The sequence below is a fragment of the Rhipicephalus microplus genome, chromosome 9 (assembly GCF_043290135.1).
Source record: "Rhipicephalus microplus isolate Deutch F79 chromosome 9, USDA_Rmic, whole genome shotgun sequence".
Lineage (NCBI taxonomy): Eukaryota > Metazoa > Arthropoda > Arachnida > Ixodida > Ixodidae > Rhipicephalus > Rhipicephalus microplus.
In genome coordinates, this window is record NC_134708.1 from 486,242 (window position 1) to 503,293 (window position 17,052).

At 43.5% G+C, this 17,052-nt stretch overlaps 2 protein-coding genes across 11 annotated transcripts in view; both read right to left on the reverse strand.

The window, feature by feature from the left end:
- Positions 1-17,052, reverse strand: part of Tdg (Thymine DNA glycosylase) — a 300,029-nt gene that overhangs the window by 157,066 nt on the left and 125,911 nt on the right. For all 10 annotated transcript variants that reach the window (XM_075872934.1, XM_075872932.1, XM_075872933.1 and 7 more), the window contains one exon: positions 12,894-12,985. In XM_075872934.1, coding sequence (XP_075729049.1) covers positions 12,894-12,985 — 92 coding nt within the window. The remainder of the gene's footprint in view (positions 1-12,893; positions 12,986-17,052) is intronic.
- Positions 2,373-12,886, reverse strand: LOC142771467 (serine-arginine protein 55-like). The gene has a single exon (XM_075872936.1). The coding sequence runs from the start codon at positions 7,028-7,030 to the stop codon at positions 6,794-6,796; it is 237 nt and encodes a 78-aa protein (XP_075729051.1). The 5' UTR covers positions 7,031-12,886; the 3' UTR covers positions 2,373-6,793.

A 17,052-nucleotide genomic window follows, 5' to 3' on the forward strand; every position in this document is an offset into this window, starting at 1 on the left:
AGCATAACATCAAAAATGCCCGAGTGAGATGTTTAGGATGGTTCAGGCACTACTACTGATGTGCAGCTGTGCGGGAAACAGACAGAGAGTCGTTTTGAAACATTTACGAACAAAATTAAAGGATACACGGAGTGGTCATCACCGACGTCCACCACAGCACACGAGTAGAAAGAATAGGAGGTAGTTTTGCGATCTCACGACATTCAAGTAGCGGTAGTAGCGTCTAGGAGATGCCTGGACCAACACGGCCTCAGACGTCTTAATCTCCACTCAGGCGTGGCAGTTCCAAATGCAGGTTCCATCTCGACACAGCTACGGTGAGCCAGCTCAGCCACCGGGTTCCTCACCTCAACCTGGGCACCACCAGACACAGCTTGGGTGCGGAAGCTCATGAGCCAGTGGCCCATGTGGAAGCCTGGCACGTTGCCCGGTACAGCTCGGCACCTCTCGGTGATCCTTGATTCAGCCAGTGGTTCCATCTCTGGCACCTCAATCCTTGAAACCTCGGCCACTCTGGACCTTGCCTGGCTCCATAGTCCACCACACACACACACGTCTCACTAGGCAGAACGTCTCACTCGCCCTGAAGCTCGAAACTGCACTATGCCTGGCCTGAACACTGCGAGCGCGCCGCGTGCCACCGTTCCACCATGCTCTTCTTTCTCATCCCAACGTGCGCGGTGTTCCACACTGACATTGGCCCACTATTTACATGTGACATTTTATCCACCATTTTAGGAATTTGTTGTATTTCAACAACTATTCCAGGCAGGAGAATAGACAAAATTTACAGCGCGAATGGCGTAAAGCATTTACATGTTAACAGTTCTTTTTTTCCACACGCATTCACAGATTGTTGTGGACGCAATTCATGAAGCGTTGCAGATGCAGTACACAGAGTGTTCCCAAATAAATAAAAGGGATACGCGCACGTAACTTTGCAAGGGCTACAGTCGACTCACATAGTCAGCTTTGAAGTTGTCATTTTCTTTGATATACTCTACAGCCGAAATATAATTTGGAGCGATTCTTGGAGCAGCAAAATGTTACTTTTGGAGCACTAAAATCTTAATTTGAAGCAGGTTATGGGGAAAAAATTTTTTTATCATGAAATACCAAATTTGGATCAGTATAAAAAAGTTGTGAAGTGTGAACATGAGCACTGCTAGTTCAATGAAAGTGGTATTTTCTACCACCCCCACTGCACAAACAATAATAAAGTTCATCTTAGCATTTGCTGCATCTGTCAAATCGTTCGACAGACTCTGCAAATATATATAAATCTGCCAGGCTCGCGACCTTGAAATTTGGGAAATTCGTAAAATTAAGAAACAAGGGTGGCAAAAAAAAAAAAAACTGGCGTACAATTTATTTTTTTTAGGAGAGCAGAAATGCTACACACCGCTCCAAATGATTGCCATAGTTACTTTAGCCATCAGCGATTATACTGGTAGTACAAATCACGGGGCATACGAACGCATGAGTAACTGGACAAAATGTGCAGTGTGCCGTGACTAGTACAAACAGCCCCTTCCAAATCTCAATGCCCTTTTCCGCAGGGCACCAGTGTACTGCGGCAAAGGAGGCTTATGCAGGATTCTCTACACTAATTAGAAAGAAGTCTTCTAATCACTACACTCCCCCACCCTTCCCACCCTTTTTAAATGGGAAGCATTTCTTGGCGAACTTCGGCGAGTTTGGGCATATCTATCTCTATGTCTATCTAGCCGCTTATGTTTGGGTGCTATCGTGGTCACCCCCTCAATTTGACGTGTATCAAAATTAGCATGGGAGGATAAGATGGTTTGACGAATATGACACACTGGTCAAGACATGAATAATGTCACAATTCCGTCGCGCACGTCATCAAACACTTCCCACCAGGCAGTGGTACATACCCACGTGTGGGTATGTGCCGCTGGTATGCGGGTATATGCCACAGGTGATTGACGCTTTTTATCTACCCAGGAATGACGAGAATACATATGGGCAATTTTAACATGCGAGCATTAAGAAATAGCCAACATCGGTAGCATCGACCAGACAAATACAAAGAATAAATGTCAGGGTCCCTGCTGGAATCGAACCCAAGCATTCTGCGTGGTAATGAAGCATTTTACCACAGAGCTACGCCAGGTTTCAAAGCTCCTTTTCAAACAGATGCTAATCTTTGTGAAACGTCAACAGTGGTTGCAGTGCTGCCAACTCAATTTCATGAATATTACATATGTACTTTTTTGATACAGCAGTCACGTCGAGTTAACGTCAATTGTGGTTAGTCACCATGCGCTCAGGTTGATTTAAATAGCAGTGTCCAGGGCCAGCATCTTCACGAGCATCAGCGCTTCATATCAGCTTCTGGTGCTGCAAATACACATGTTCCAGTTGGCATCATTGTGCAAGTGCAAACAACTAGTTATATGAACATCTGCAACTCTTCAAGATATGTCTGTGTGTACAACATTAGTATATACATTTAGCATCATTTCATAACGTGTCGCTTAATAAAAAAAATTCAAACACAGTCACCTGCCCTCTGCATGCTTCGCATAATGTCGATTCTCAGGTACATGGGATCTGCCAAATTGTTTTGGTCAGGTGCCACTTTGGCTCGCTTGCAAGGCGCGTTCAACCAGGTGAAGTAACAACAAAAAGTAATGTGCGCCCATTGGCCAGGCAACGGTACCGGATATCTATCACCAAGACCGTAGCCAAGACGAAGCTACTTCAAGACAAAAAAAAAAAAACGTTTTATGTGCCACTGCTAAAGCAATCAACGTTGTCTCTGGCAATGCTGGCGTTTGCAGCTTGTTGAGCTTGTTTGCACAAGGAAAACGCGGCATACGATTTAAGCTAGAGTTCCTAACAAGCCACAGCCGCGTTTTCAGGCTAGAAAATTTACATTTCCCGCAAAGCGTTGGTGGCTACAACAACACATTTTTTTCAAAGTTCTATCATCCCGCTGATAAATATTCACTGCAGTCCGCGGACCGATGGGCACGTAGCGTTGTTACTTTATGTGGCCGATTGCATCTCGCGAGCATGTGACGGGTGCCTAAAATATTTTAAGTATATTCAGGCATTATTGTTAGGTTCTGCATGCTTTGACTCTCGCACAAACTACGTGGCCTGGATTTCTCGCCAAAACTAGCACACCTGAGAAACTTTTCTGGCTGGCTGGGCATTCTGGCACAGTGTGGCACAATTCCGGCAAATTTCACGATTTCAATGCAGCTCGGTGCAATAATTGGGAATTGTATCAAATTGGCACAATCCGTCCATCCGTCCGTCTGTCTGTCTGTCTAGCCGTCTAGCCGCCTACGACTTTCAGCTCTCCTGGCCATTTCAATGATGAGAACTCTGCCAAAATTTCTATGACATAACATGACTGTACAACGAGCATAAGTGACTACCGTATTTACTCGCGTAATCCTCGCACTCGCATAATTCTCGCACCCCCAACATCACCCAAGAAAAATACGATTTCTTTTTTCCTCGAGTAATTATCGCACTCCAGAAAACTGCCGCAATAATGTCGTCTGCTCGTTCCAGCCAGTGATGATGATAGCGCACGTCATTTGGCCCCATCTCTTAAGCATCAAGCATACTATTGCACGCAAATTCAATCCAATCCAAGCCAAGCCGAAGTAGTCAGTGTGCGTTGCGGCGTGTTTTGTATGCTGTGTCGGTAATCTTGGCACGTTATGGTGTGATACTGAAGCTACACGGCTGCTTCAAGTTGCAAGTGATAGATGACAACGACACGAAACGACGGCAACAGGGCCGCCGGTAGGCCCTTCATAGTCTATGAGTTTTGTGATCGCTACTGGTGACGGCAGCTGAAAGCCACCAAGACGCGTTGGGCCTGCCGTGGGCCTATAACTGGGATTGATGGTAAACTTTATTTCGTCAGAAAGAAACTGCTGACGATTCTGTTAAATAGCCATAAGCCCAATACTGACGTCCTACGCTTACCTTTTGAGGGCTCCTGTTGGGCGATGAACGCTACCATTAGGGCCAAACCACATAAGCGCGAAAATGCACGCGGCAGCGACAAGCGACGAAACAGGGCGTTCGCGCGACGTGTCGCGTGCTCGTTTTCGCGCGATCGCTCGGTTCTCCAGATTTGGAAACCGTCGCTCATCGCCCGGAAGTGCTGGGCTCAAGCAGCCAATAGCGAAATACCGGAAAAGACAAAGACTACATAGGTGCACGTGACCCTGCCCGACTCGCGTATGCACAACAAGAAATAACGCAATGTTTATTACGCATGTGCATATAAAAAAGTGCTGCAAGGCAATAATAAACACTTTCCGTTTCATTACACAAGAATATATCTTATTTTTAAATTGGAAACCGCTCGCTACGCGGATTTCTTGGTGCGAGTTGACGGCCTCATGCCAGCAAAAGTGGAATTCGCTCGCCGAAGCCGTCGCGTGAATGAGGTTTGCTTGCGCTAGCGACTGATCGCGTGAAGACGATCTACGTCGCGTCGCTCGTCGCTGTCGCGTGCATTTTCGCGCTTATGTGGTTTGGGCTTTACTCCCGCAACGCCCATAAGCTTTGCGTATGGTATTCTAATTCTCGACTATTTGCTTGCACTTTTTGTGTTTCAAATAAACCTTGCCTTGTGTTGAACCTCTGCTTTTATTGTTGAGGTAACTCTTAATTAGTGCTTCTCAAAGCTTGCTGTTAGTTGCTGGTGTGAGAATCCCGATTTGCGGCCACTTCGTTTTTGTTTTTTTTCCGCTCTGTAGGCTCTCGTGAAAAGTTCTCCCCGCGTAATTCTCGCACCCCCCAACTTAGCATCGCTTTTTCGGCAAAAAAAGTGCGAGGATTACGCGAGTAAATACGGTAGTCATAATATGAAAATCATGAAACGTATGCCATGATTTACATGTCTTGCTACTTTTGCGGTGGTTTCATTCACATGACATTGTAAAACTGGTATGGTATGATATGACTGCATGGCGAACATAGGTGGCAGTAGGCCCTGACGTGGGAATCCTGACATGCATGTCATGCGAATAACGCGTTCGATGCTCTAACCACTGAGCTGCCACAGCGGCCTATGCATGTCATGCAAGTAGTGATTACAGGCCACACGCTCATGATGCGCTCACGGGCCTTTCGCTGGCTTCCCATATACCAAATTTAGTATTACGTGACGTGAATGGACGACGATGGTATATGACTGGTGCAGACAAGATAATAATGACATGCATGTCATATAAGAACATGACTACATACCACGCTCGTGGTGCACTCGCAGCTGTTTCGCTGGCTTCACATGTACCAATTTGGTATTAAGCAACGTGAATGGACGACAAAGGTAAGTGAAACATCCACGCATGATAATCATGATATGCGTGTCATGTGAAACATGACCACAGCTACATTCATAGTGCAGTCGCAGCCATTTCGCTAGCTTCACATATACTAAATTTGGTATTACGTGACCTGAATGGACAACGAATACAAATGCTAGACGCAAACGTGATAATCATGACATGGAAGTCATGTACGGCATAATTTGCATGCCCACCACTGCTGGGGCTGGTATTGCGAACGTTAGTGGTGCCATCGTTAAGCGACTAGAAACAACATACTTGCATTTTATCCACATACCTGAGTGCGCATAACATTTCTACTTGTGTTTACTGTGTACTACATCCATGCGCTTCGTAACGTTGTGGTGATTTTATAGTGGCATATCAACTTTCCTCATTCGTACTTTGCATATCATCGATTCCCATTGTACGTGGCATCTGCCAGTTTTTTTTTACAGCCCACACATGCACCAGTCTTTCTCGTTCCACGATTAAGTACCATGCTTCCCGTGGAGGGAGCTTCCTGCTTGCGTAGGTTACAGGATGGAAAACACCGTCATAATGCTGCATGAGCACGGCTGCCAGACTGGTAGATAATGCATCTGTGTGCAGAACAAATGTCTTCTCCAAGTCTGGAGATCTCAAGAATGAACCAGTGGACAACAATCCTCAAAGCTTGTCAAATGCCTCCTGGTGAGGTTTCCATATCGCCTCGTCCGGTGCATGCTTTCGAGTAAGCTCCGTTAAGGAATGATGAAACACATGTACATAGTTTAGTATGAAGACTCAGTAGTACCTCACGAGACCGGTGAAAGGAACGGACTTCTTCCTTCATGTGCGATCTTTTTGCAGCTTGCAGCTTTTCAAGCATTTTAAGCTGCGATTATAAGATACACGATGTGGCCTAAGAACTTCACCGCTGCCGAACCAGCTTCCCTTTTGGATGACTTAAATGTGACCTGTCCAAGCCTTACTTGTTGCAAAAACTTTCAAGTGTGACACAGTGCGTCTCCCATGTGTTTGTGGCTACAGGAAAAATTTGGCACATCTCGCGTACCTTGGGAATCGATGTTATGCAAAGCATGCCAATGGAAAGTGACTGTGTAGTAATATTTTAATTGAGCGAAACATCATGAACTCGTGCTAAAGATATGTACAAATGCACGTACGGACATATGTTAAACAGCCGCATGTGTTTTATATAACCAATTATTTACAGTTGCGTAAGGATGCCAACAGCAACATGAATATTAGCAACAGCAGAAGCAGTAAGCTGATATGAGGCGCTGGTGCTCACGAAGGTAGTAGTCTTAGACACTGCTACATAAATCAATTTCAGTGGATGGCACCTAACTGCAATTGACGTTAACCCGATGTGATGGCTGTATGAAAGGAGTATTGTGAGTGCAGTCACCGACTCTTCTTTATCAATTGGACGTGTCATCATCATTTGTATAATTTTCTCATCTGTAGGTATCATCATCAGTGTGTGCCAGCTCGACCACCACCCGTTCGCCATCTAACTCTTGGCCTTTCAGCTCGTACACGGCATCATCGACGTCGCAGTAGTAATCAAACTCTGCAAATCCGAATCCATTTTTAAGCAGGTCTTCATGGATCTTTCCAAAACCACGGAAGAACCTCTCCAAGTCGCGTTCCTGGACACGATAGCTGAGATGGCCAACGTAGACCCTGGTCATGATTTCTCGGGTTGTTTCGCCGTGGAACCGGGAGACGATGCCACGGGTGGGATCAGAATGCGGTGATAGGAAGAACGCCAAGGATGTTTTTCGGAGCTTTTGGTTGGGGCGAGAGATGGCCAAGTGGAGGCTTTTCTCGGACACTTGTAATGTTTATAAAGTAAGGTAGTCAGCACTGGAACCACACTTGACACTTCACAGACAACAGGGTTTATTTGAAAAATAGTTCCGAGACCTGCAGAAAACTTGATTATCATGAAGAATACTGGGGTTCGATCCCTGCTGGCACAGTGACCTTAATTCTTTGCATTCGTCAGGTGAACAGTGCCAATGTCAGCTTTTTCTTAATGCTCACACGTTAAAATCACCCGGTTACCCATTCGAAGGTCACAGGTTTGGATGCTGGCAGTGGCAAATTATCTTTTTGTCCACTTATTTTTAGATGCGAAGCAGCTCTTTGACTAGTCTGTGTAACGCTATCCCTCCGTCCGAATCGCGCTCCCCTGGCTGCAGGTGTTGGGGAAGAACCAAGTAAGTCACTCCTTCCCTAACTGTGCATGCGCGTAGGTGTCACTCCTTGTCTAGCCTGTCGCCGGTCGCCGCGTGTGACACCCGCAGAACTGTCCCTCCCCCTCTATCGCCTCGCTAAGCTGTCTGCTAGTGAAAAACCGACTGCTCGCTCTGCACATCTGTTCACTAGTCACCCCGTATATATAGGCACTAGATTGCGTGCTCCGAATTCAGTCAATGACGCTTGTACTTAGCTTTCGCTTGATGAGCACAAGCGTAAACGTCACCACCACTGTAAGCGTTAGGGCCTGCTGCTTCACATCTACACATAGTTTTCTTTAGCGGAATTTGGTCCAATTTTCCTTCACATTTACATTACAATAAATTTTAACAACCCCCGTACTTTCCCTTTTAGTTTAGGCCTTGTTAGTTTAGGCCTCGTTAGGTCTCCAGTTAGTATAGGCCTCGTTAGGTCTCCGTAAGTCTTGGGTCCCATACCATCCGTAGGTTCACTTAGGTAAGGTCAGGTATAGGTATGTATAGATGGGTAGGTAGGTATAAGTAGGTATGATAGATAGGCAGGCATAGGTAGGTAGGCAGGCAGGTAGGCAGGCAGGCAGGCAGGCAGGCAGGCAGGCAGACAAACAGATACATAGACAGATGCTCTAAGTGTCTGGAGTATGCAAAAAAATGCTTCACATTTAACATCATCAAAGTAATGATGTACATACATGAAAAATGCTAGCCACAACTTTTCTGACGAGTCTAGTGTACACAGATGACACTGTTTTGACGCCAAAAGGCATAAAGAGGAACTGGCAATGGCCCGACATTGACTAAAAAGCTATCATGCATTTCGAGTCTTTGTGCATTGGGGCCTTCCAGTATCCCTTTGTAAAACCAAATTTGGAGAATTAGCGAGCCATTCCCAAGTTTGTGAACATCATGTCCACTTGTGAAATAGGCTCATTATCGTTACGACGACTCTGTTGTACTGTCAAAAATCAATGCATAGGCGCATGCTAATGATGTCTGTCTCTTTACTTACAACATTTGGTGACTGGTAAGACGAGTCTGACAGTTCATTGATTTTCTGCACCAGCATCTGCTGCACTTCTTCCTCTACCGCCAGTTGAACAGCAAATGATATAGGGTATTGTCGTACGTTCACTGGCTTCATAGATGTCATGAGTTGTAAAAATAAGCGTTTACTATTCGTAGATGTCATTCACTCTACCAAGTTTGTCTTTCCCAGAACGCCTGAAAAGGTATCTGTAGTCTGAAAGAGTTTTCTAAATCTGCGTCTTTTGGCTCATGTCCAGATTGTTGGTGAATTTGATGTCACAGTAGATCCAAGGCTGTTGAAGTGAGGGCCACTGCAGTTCCGATTCCTCTTACAGTTGTTCTGCCTGTACTGTGACAGCCGTGCAATCCACCGTGTCTATTGAAGGTGGTTTCCCCACACACTTTCTGAGAAGGTTGATGTGGAACAAGTTGGTTCGAGTTCCCAGATCAATGACATAGTTGACTTCCCTCTACTTCTCTAGTACAGTGAAGAAGCCTTTCTAAGTTATAATTAGTTTGTTGGTGTCAAAAAGTAGCAGCAGTAACACCTTGTCTCTGATGCACAGTTGACGAGGGTTCACTTTTCAATTGTAGTATTTCTTTTATGTCAGCTTGGCTTTTTGTAGCTCTTCGTGTACAATTTGACACGTCTGATATAAACTATCACAAAGCTCCATGACATAGCCGTGTGTAGTTTTTGTTTGAGAATCCAAAGTTTTTTGAGCCCATATTTCCTTCAGTATGGATCCATAGGACACCTAATGTACCGGCCATAGAGGAGGTCCAACGAAAAAAAGCAGAGACTCGACTGAGGCACCTCTCTATAGGCAAATAATAATGGTGCCAAATATATGTCTCAGTTTTTTGGACTTTCTTGGCATATGCGCTGTATTATTTGCTTTAATGTGCCGTTAGAGCGCTCAACAAGATTATTTGCCATTGGGTGCTATGGAGTAGCTGGCAACTGTCGCAAGAACCTTTAGCATTAAGGTTGAGGTAAATTAGTTTCCTTGATCATTCATGATTTATTGTGGTATTTCAAAGCGCGAGAGTATTTCCACCAACACTTGTGCCATCTTTTTCCACTTCTATGCTTGGTAATGCAACAGCGTCATGATATCATGTGGCACAGTCCACCATGATTAGACTAAAACTATTTCCTTTTGCCGATATCTGTGATAGTGGACCAATCATGTCGATTGCCACACATTGGAAGGGCATGTTAATCACTGACATTTTTCAAGGGGGACAGCGACTATCGTATTTACTTGCATAATGAACTTTTCTCGGAAAATCACAGCAAAGTTGAGAGTGCGGTTATTATGCGGGGCAAGTTTTAAGAAAACTTTTTCGGTATTAGTAAAAAATGCAGCAATAGAAAAAAAAAGTTGCGTGGCTCAGCCTTTTCCAATTGACATTTGCATACACTGTTGAAAATGGCTTCTTTGTTGCACTTTACTCATCTTCGGTGACTGATGGCGCTATCTTTTGCAAGCTGTCCCCACGTCACCCGCTTAAGTCATAAAAGTGTTTTGCAACTATCCTTTCTCGCAATCGTTATTTGCAACAGTGATATCTGCTGTGATCTCTAGGGGCACCCAGAAGCATGCGCTACGATGCTACGACGCACTTTGCAACTTCGCGGCAACCTCGCACGACGGCCGCGAAGCCGCGATTGACACTGAAGCAAGTAACCAACATTGCAGCAAGCTACCCCCGAAGCATCAAAACAAACCACCGATAACAAGATTAACGACAAAATACGGCTGCCACCTCGCTTCCACATGAGAAATTCCTGTACGCGCGAAGAACAAGCAAAGTGAGAATTGGGAGTGCTACTATGTTGCGGAAATCGTCATAATCTTTCCTGGGTGACGAGCAATTTTTTCTGGTTTTATAAAAACCTGCGACACGATAGTGACAAATGACCCTTCGCGACAGCAAATCCCGTCATCGTCGCTCAAAAATTGCGTGCATGTCGGTTGGCGCGGGCACTTTCATTACCTTCACTCGCTGTGTGCTTATCAGCTGCAACATCCATACACTCGCTCAGTTCGTGAACCTCGCTGCGTCGTACGGATAAGAAAGACGGGGATGTGTCGCACACAGATAAAACATACAGCACGCGGCAACGGGCGAAGCGGGGGGAGAGAGCGATCGAGCTCAGGTGGCCAAGGGGGGTCGGCATAATAAAAAATGGAAGAGATGCAACAGGTAAGGAGGCACTAGGTGTCTGTTAGTGGGACTGCAGCAGAATGTGAGGGGTGCGTTTATTATGTGGGGGAAAAAAATTAAAATTTTGAAGACTGATGATGGGGGTGCATTTATTTTGTGAGGGGGCATTCATTACACTAGTAAATAAATACTGTAAGTGCTTTGGCACTGTACACTGGCAGATCTCACAAAAGCACACAAATTGAGCGACTTCAGCCTGCATGTCCAGCCAACAGAATTCTGCTAGAATACCATCAGTCGGTTTCATACCGTGGTGATCTGCTACGACACCCTCGTGTGCCACCCTAAGGACAAACTGACAGAGGTTTTTGAGAACAACATCCTTCGTTAGGGACCCGTAGTGTCGGTAAAGTATGCCCTTGATTGCCAACATACCTCATTATATAAATGTTCCAAATGACTCCCTGCCAGTTCCCTGTGCTGCTGCGCACTAACAGAATTGCCATGCCATCCTAAACATCACACAGAGATAAATCAGTGCATGTCACAAGGCACCATACTATTTTTTTTCATATGAATGATGCTTAAACTTACTGATTAATTCTTTGCTGTTTCCGTAATTTTCAACCTCAAATCTGTATGAACTAATTTAAACTAGTGCCATTACATTGAGTGTTGAAACTGAATGTGAGCAAAAAGAAAAAGCAATAAGAGAGCATAAACCTGAATCATTTAAAAAATCCTTGATTTCAATATCGTACTGTAAGGAATACCAAGTGGCCTTCCAGGTGACTGTGCAGATTGACTGGATGACTATTCAATGTTCCAACAATCCTTTATCTGCAATCAACTCCTCATATTCCTAACTTTGCAGACAGTGCACATCGGTGGCTATAAGTATCTACAGCCATGTTGGTTTGTGCCCTACATGCAGTGGCTCATTTCTACACATTTAATGACCACAGTACATTCAAACCAGTTTCTGAAGCAAGAGTGGCTCTGTATCACCAAAGCCCTGATATTCAATGTGGATAGAGGTATCAAATGCTCACCTGTAAAAATAAGCAAACTTTGTTCACTAGTATGTATTAAAAAAGAACACTAACTGTAAAATATGGCATCACAGATTTTAATACAGAATGAAAACAACAATACCAAAAAAGAGAGGTAGAATGGCAGTAGACATTCTACATACAACAAGAATGTTTGTAATCACAACATTTAGAAGGGTATACCACAAAAAATCGATCCAATTATTGTATGGTGGCAGTAGTCATGTGGCCCTCTCACACTACATGTGCATCAGGAAAAACAAATTGGCGAAAGGTATGGTACCTATGCACAGTAACTCGAATGTTGGACAAGTTGCTGATAGTTCATGTTTACGTATGAAGCAGCGCACAGAGACAAGGCACAAAAGAAAATGTCCTGTCGTTTCTTTTTTTTTTTTTTCGCCTTGTCTCCATGTGCTGCTCGACATGTAAAGGTGCCTTTGCAATACACAGGTGCATGCAAAACAGTGCTTAGGGATGCAAACTTTTGTACATGTGCAAACATTTGTGTCTGCAGCAAATCTTCCGACTTGAATATTAGAACGATTCATCAGTCAAATGCTGCAATAGGGTACATTATTATGTAATTAGAATTACACGACACGCAGTCCACTCTTGCTTAGGAAACAAATCTACTGATGTGGGAGGCTGAGCTACTGCATACATGGCCAACTGTGGTGATTTCTTACTAGACATCGTGCTAAGGTTGAAATAACACAATTTTTGTTCATGGACATACGTACGCTACAACATGAACTAATATATGTTTTGGTGTGATGAGTGAAAGCAAATAGAAAACAATTTAGGCGAGGTGCAGGCCGAGGAACCGGAGTTGTTAAAAAATTATCAAGTTTAGCATCTATGCTATAGTAAAAATAAAAATAAGAAACTGTCACTGTGCTGGAAATGGGCTAAAATTTTGTCTGAAGAGTGCAACATGGCTGTTAAAAGACCAACACACTCTCTTCATAGCACGAGCCCTTATAGGAGCACAGAAAACTTTGTACAGCCCCAGCTCCAGCTACAATGATGGTTGCAGTCACACATAATAGAGAGCTTACCCATCGGGAATGGGGTACTTCCGTGGCCGACCACGCTTCCGTATCACAGGAAAAGAAGCTTCGAGACTCAATGGCAGATCTTGGTCTTCAACCTGTCGGCGCAAATTTGTAGTCACTCAAAGGCTAGCTTCATTTCTCTTAACTAATTAAAGTTAAAAAACTTCGGGCCATAAAACCAAAAGTGCTGCAGCACTATATTCCCTTCAGCAGTAGTGCGTACAATTGCAAAAACACACTACAAAAGTGCATCACTGCACTTTTACAGTTAACGCTGTTATAAGCTCGCAGCAGCAGCCTACTTGGGAGACGTTCATTGCCATCATCGGTGGCCGTAACCGCTTTCAGGTGAAATAAGAGAAAAAAAAATTAGAAAGAAATTTCGATAATTGGCACAAATTTCAATGTAGTTACACAGGAAGCAATAGAGTATTTTACTACAGTTGGTGCTTGAAGTTTATTTGCAAGAAGACCTCACAAAAGCGTCACATCAGACAAGAAATTGTGTTAACAAATTCACTGGAGCATGATTTTTATTAGTCTAGTTGAAGGTTTGGAGTCCACTGTGTCCCACTGGTCAGTGCTTTTACGGCTTAGCATCCCTACACTGTAGTGAAACCATCTATGCAAGCGGTCACATGCAGATTTATTGCGAATATTTTAAAATTTTCAATAACTTAAATCCGAATTGAGCCGAATTCAAATACTCTACTATTCCTTCGAAAATTCAAAGCATTCGAATATTTTCACAAGTCTATCAAATACAAAGCGGTGGCCACTAAAGAACACATAAAGTCAATTTCTGCGATAAGTAGAGACCGGAACTTTAGGCACAAAAAAATAATGCTTTAGCTGTCCATAATAGGCCCTAATAAATGCCAAAAACTATCATTTAGGCATATATAGGCATAATTCATAATTACTTCAGTAGTGTGCTCAGGACAAATATTCAACTTCTAACAAACACAGCAGGCAAGTTCTGTGCTTTAGGAAAGCTAAATTTATGTTTTCCACGAAAAGAAATAGCAAGAAGCACAATCATTTAAACAGATTTAGGTGAAAGCTGAGGCAATTTGACATTGTGGGAAAGGCTATGAAAACAATGACAAACCAGCATCATCTCAAGGTTTTAAGCCTTGAATTGTGCTTGCTTTCAGTCAGTATTTGCTTTTATGCGAAAAAGAACAGTCGACATCCACTGAAGTTAGTGAAGCGTACTTGTGGCCTAGCACTTTCAATGCTTTAATTTCATCCAGAATATTTGAATCAGCACCACTCGAAACTTTAGCCACTTGCTTTAGCACATACAATCTGGGATTCTTTACAAGGCAGATTCAAGCTTTGAGGCAGCCCTGTCAGCGACGGGTCTGTTGTGGACGAGGCGAACCTTTCCTGCACGTTCGGAAAAAAAAAAGGGTATCCTTAAGCTTTCTTTTTGAGCGTTGAACGCGATAGTGATCCTGTCCACCGATGCATACTTCCACCACTGTGTATACCTTTATTAAATGATGTTACTTGACAAGTTTAAATTGTGGATTACTATACAGTATAATCAATAAAAATCAAAATAGCCTGTGTCAGTGAAGCTTTCACATATGGCTGCATTCTGTAATAGGTGCATGCGAGTTCACAGATGTGGATATAAAAATAACAAAATGTATACGTGCCTGTAGAATGACCCCGAAATACATGTTATTCTCGCAGATTCAGGGGTCATTTAAATAAATTGGCAGTTGCATAACCAATTTTGAAAGCGTTATGTCTATGCGTGCTTCAGAATGGACACCAAACTTAAAATATTGTTGACCTTTCCAATTTCTTCTCCCCGGCTTCTCACATGGACTGTTTCTCGATCGACAAAGTAGCACTGCGATCCACTGGTCCATTATCTGAGAAGGTCATTTTATCGCTTCTCTTTATTTCGCATTGTTCAGCAGACTTCGGACAGCTGCCATTATGAAAAACATAAATGCCAACAAAACTTCCGTGTAGGCTGTAGTCGGCTGTGCTAGACTAGCTTAGTTTCGGCTGATTAGCGTACGTTCTAGATACTCTGTAGCCTCCCAAACAGGATGCGGATAATAATAGGCAGTTTATAATGTGTGCGTTTATCCCACATGCTCTGCCAATAGGCCCTGAGCTTTCATTTAAGAAAAGGATTGAAGTCAAGCCCAGGGATTGGTATATTTATGTATGGTAGCAGTTTCATTGACAGATGTAGCTAGCTGGTCTGCCAAAACATTTACATGTTCATCTGGCAATGCCCTGGCACCCAGCAGACTACGACATGCTGTTTGAATGAGTAGACTGTGCACAAAAGTGAGTAAAGTGACATATAGATGGGTCTTTGCGCTTTTTAAGAGTTCTCAGAGCTTTCACCGTGCTTAAGGAATCTGTGTGTATATTACCACTGTTTGTAGTTTTATTTGTTTAATGTGTTAAAAGGCCGTAAGTATCGCATAAGCCTCTTCTGTGAAAATGCTTGTATCACGACACAGAATGTCGGTATCCGAAAAGGATGGGCCGACCACAGCATACGACACAGAAGTGTTGGACTTTGAGGCATTTCTAAAGAACTTGGGCCATGTGTGTTTGTGCTGCAGTTCCATGAAATGTGTTATGTGCAGATATGTACAATGAGCACATGCTTTCCAACCTCAAAAAAAGTCATCGCATTCTATAGTCTGCCGCTTCCACGATGGCAGACATGCTGCGGGAGCCACCAAATAGTCTTCAAGTGCCACGCCGGTCAAGCCACTAACACGTTGCGAGCTTCGCAGCCGCGCCATGAGGCGTTGGCACCATCAAAACGGCAACAGCGAATTGTAGGTAAACAAAACCAAATGAAGCTTTTTTTTTTCTAGGATTTTATTTGTAGAACTTGAGAATAATAAGCATAAAAAATCGTTTCTCATTTATTTTAGGCATTCAAAAGCACGCACAGTGCAAATGCATAGAAATTGGAAAGTGATGCACTTTAGATGGCAGTGTAGACCACAAAACAAAGAGTCACGACACACTGCTCGTGATACCAATTACAGAAAATTTACCAGTTACTGTCAACGAGGTGTTGTGAAATTTTAAGTTGCACAAGTGCAGGGACGTAAGCAGTATACCCTTACTTACACCAGCAAAGGTTTCGTGGAGTGCTATGGATATATCAGCCAGTGCTGGACAGCTTCTGTGCTCCGGGCATCTGCATTAGGGCTATGCGTAGTACGTACCTTGTTTGCACATGAATGCTGATGCATGCTCACTGCTGCACATGCTAAAATGTTACTTACATGACTTTTATTTTATGTAAACATCGATCGATTGACTCGCAATAAAACAATTTATTGCTGCAAGCTTGTGTGATCAGCATTGTCATTTCGCTCAGTCTGTATGCGGCATCACAACTTACTAAAGTAAGTATGCAAGATACCTATGAGCTTGTAGTAAGTAGTTCATTTCAATGTACTATAAGAAAATGAAAGAAATTGAGAAAGGGGGCTGCTGCAGCGAGCAGGGGACAGCCATGAAGTGAAAGCAGATGACAATGGTGTCGTCTGATATGCAGAATGCCAGCTGCCGTATCAAAACGCCTTGGTGCTTTTGAAAACTATTTCATTTTATGTGCAGCAATAAGTTGTACAAACAATATTTCTAGTTGTTATTAGTTCAAAAAAGTGATTTGAGAGTAAAATATAAGAAAAACTTTTTCAGTTATAAGTAAAAGAGTAATATTCCAATTTCTCTACGATTACCAACAGAATCTAGACGGCTGTTCATCGCGTCCAATTTTTGTCCCGATTGGCTCAACCGAGCCCGAGTCATGTTTGACGCCAATGGGCTTCTGCAATGAGAAGCCCACCTAGTGTTTGTGAGGGGTAGCTTGAACCGGGCCACCCCTCACATACTATCTGTATATAGATAGAATAAAGGTTTTTATCTCTCTCTCTGGCTTTATAGGTATGTCATTCCCTTGCACGGTTTCCTCAGCTAGGCCACTCATCAGTAGTTAGTACGGTTCTCTCAACGAAGGCCAGTTTTCGAACAGAGCAGGACTGGACATGTCATTAATTGTAGAATGTGAAGGGTGTTCCTTGTCTGCATTCACATTGAGATAATATAGAAAAGATATGTACCATCTCTAGGTGGAGCGATTACTCATTTGATTCAA

Excerpts from the sequence above, each read along its gene's own strand:
- LOC142771467 (XM_075872936.1), bottom strand. The coding sequence starts at position 7,030 with ATGACCAGGGTCTACGTTGGCCATCTCAGCTATCGTGTCCAGGAACGC.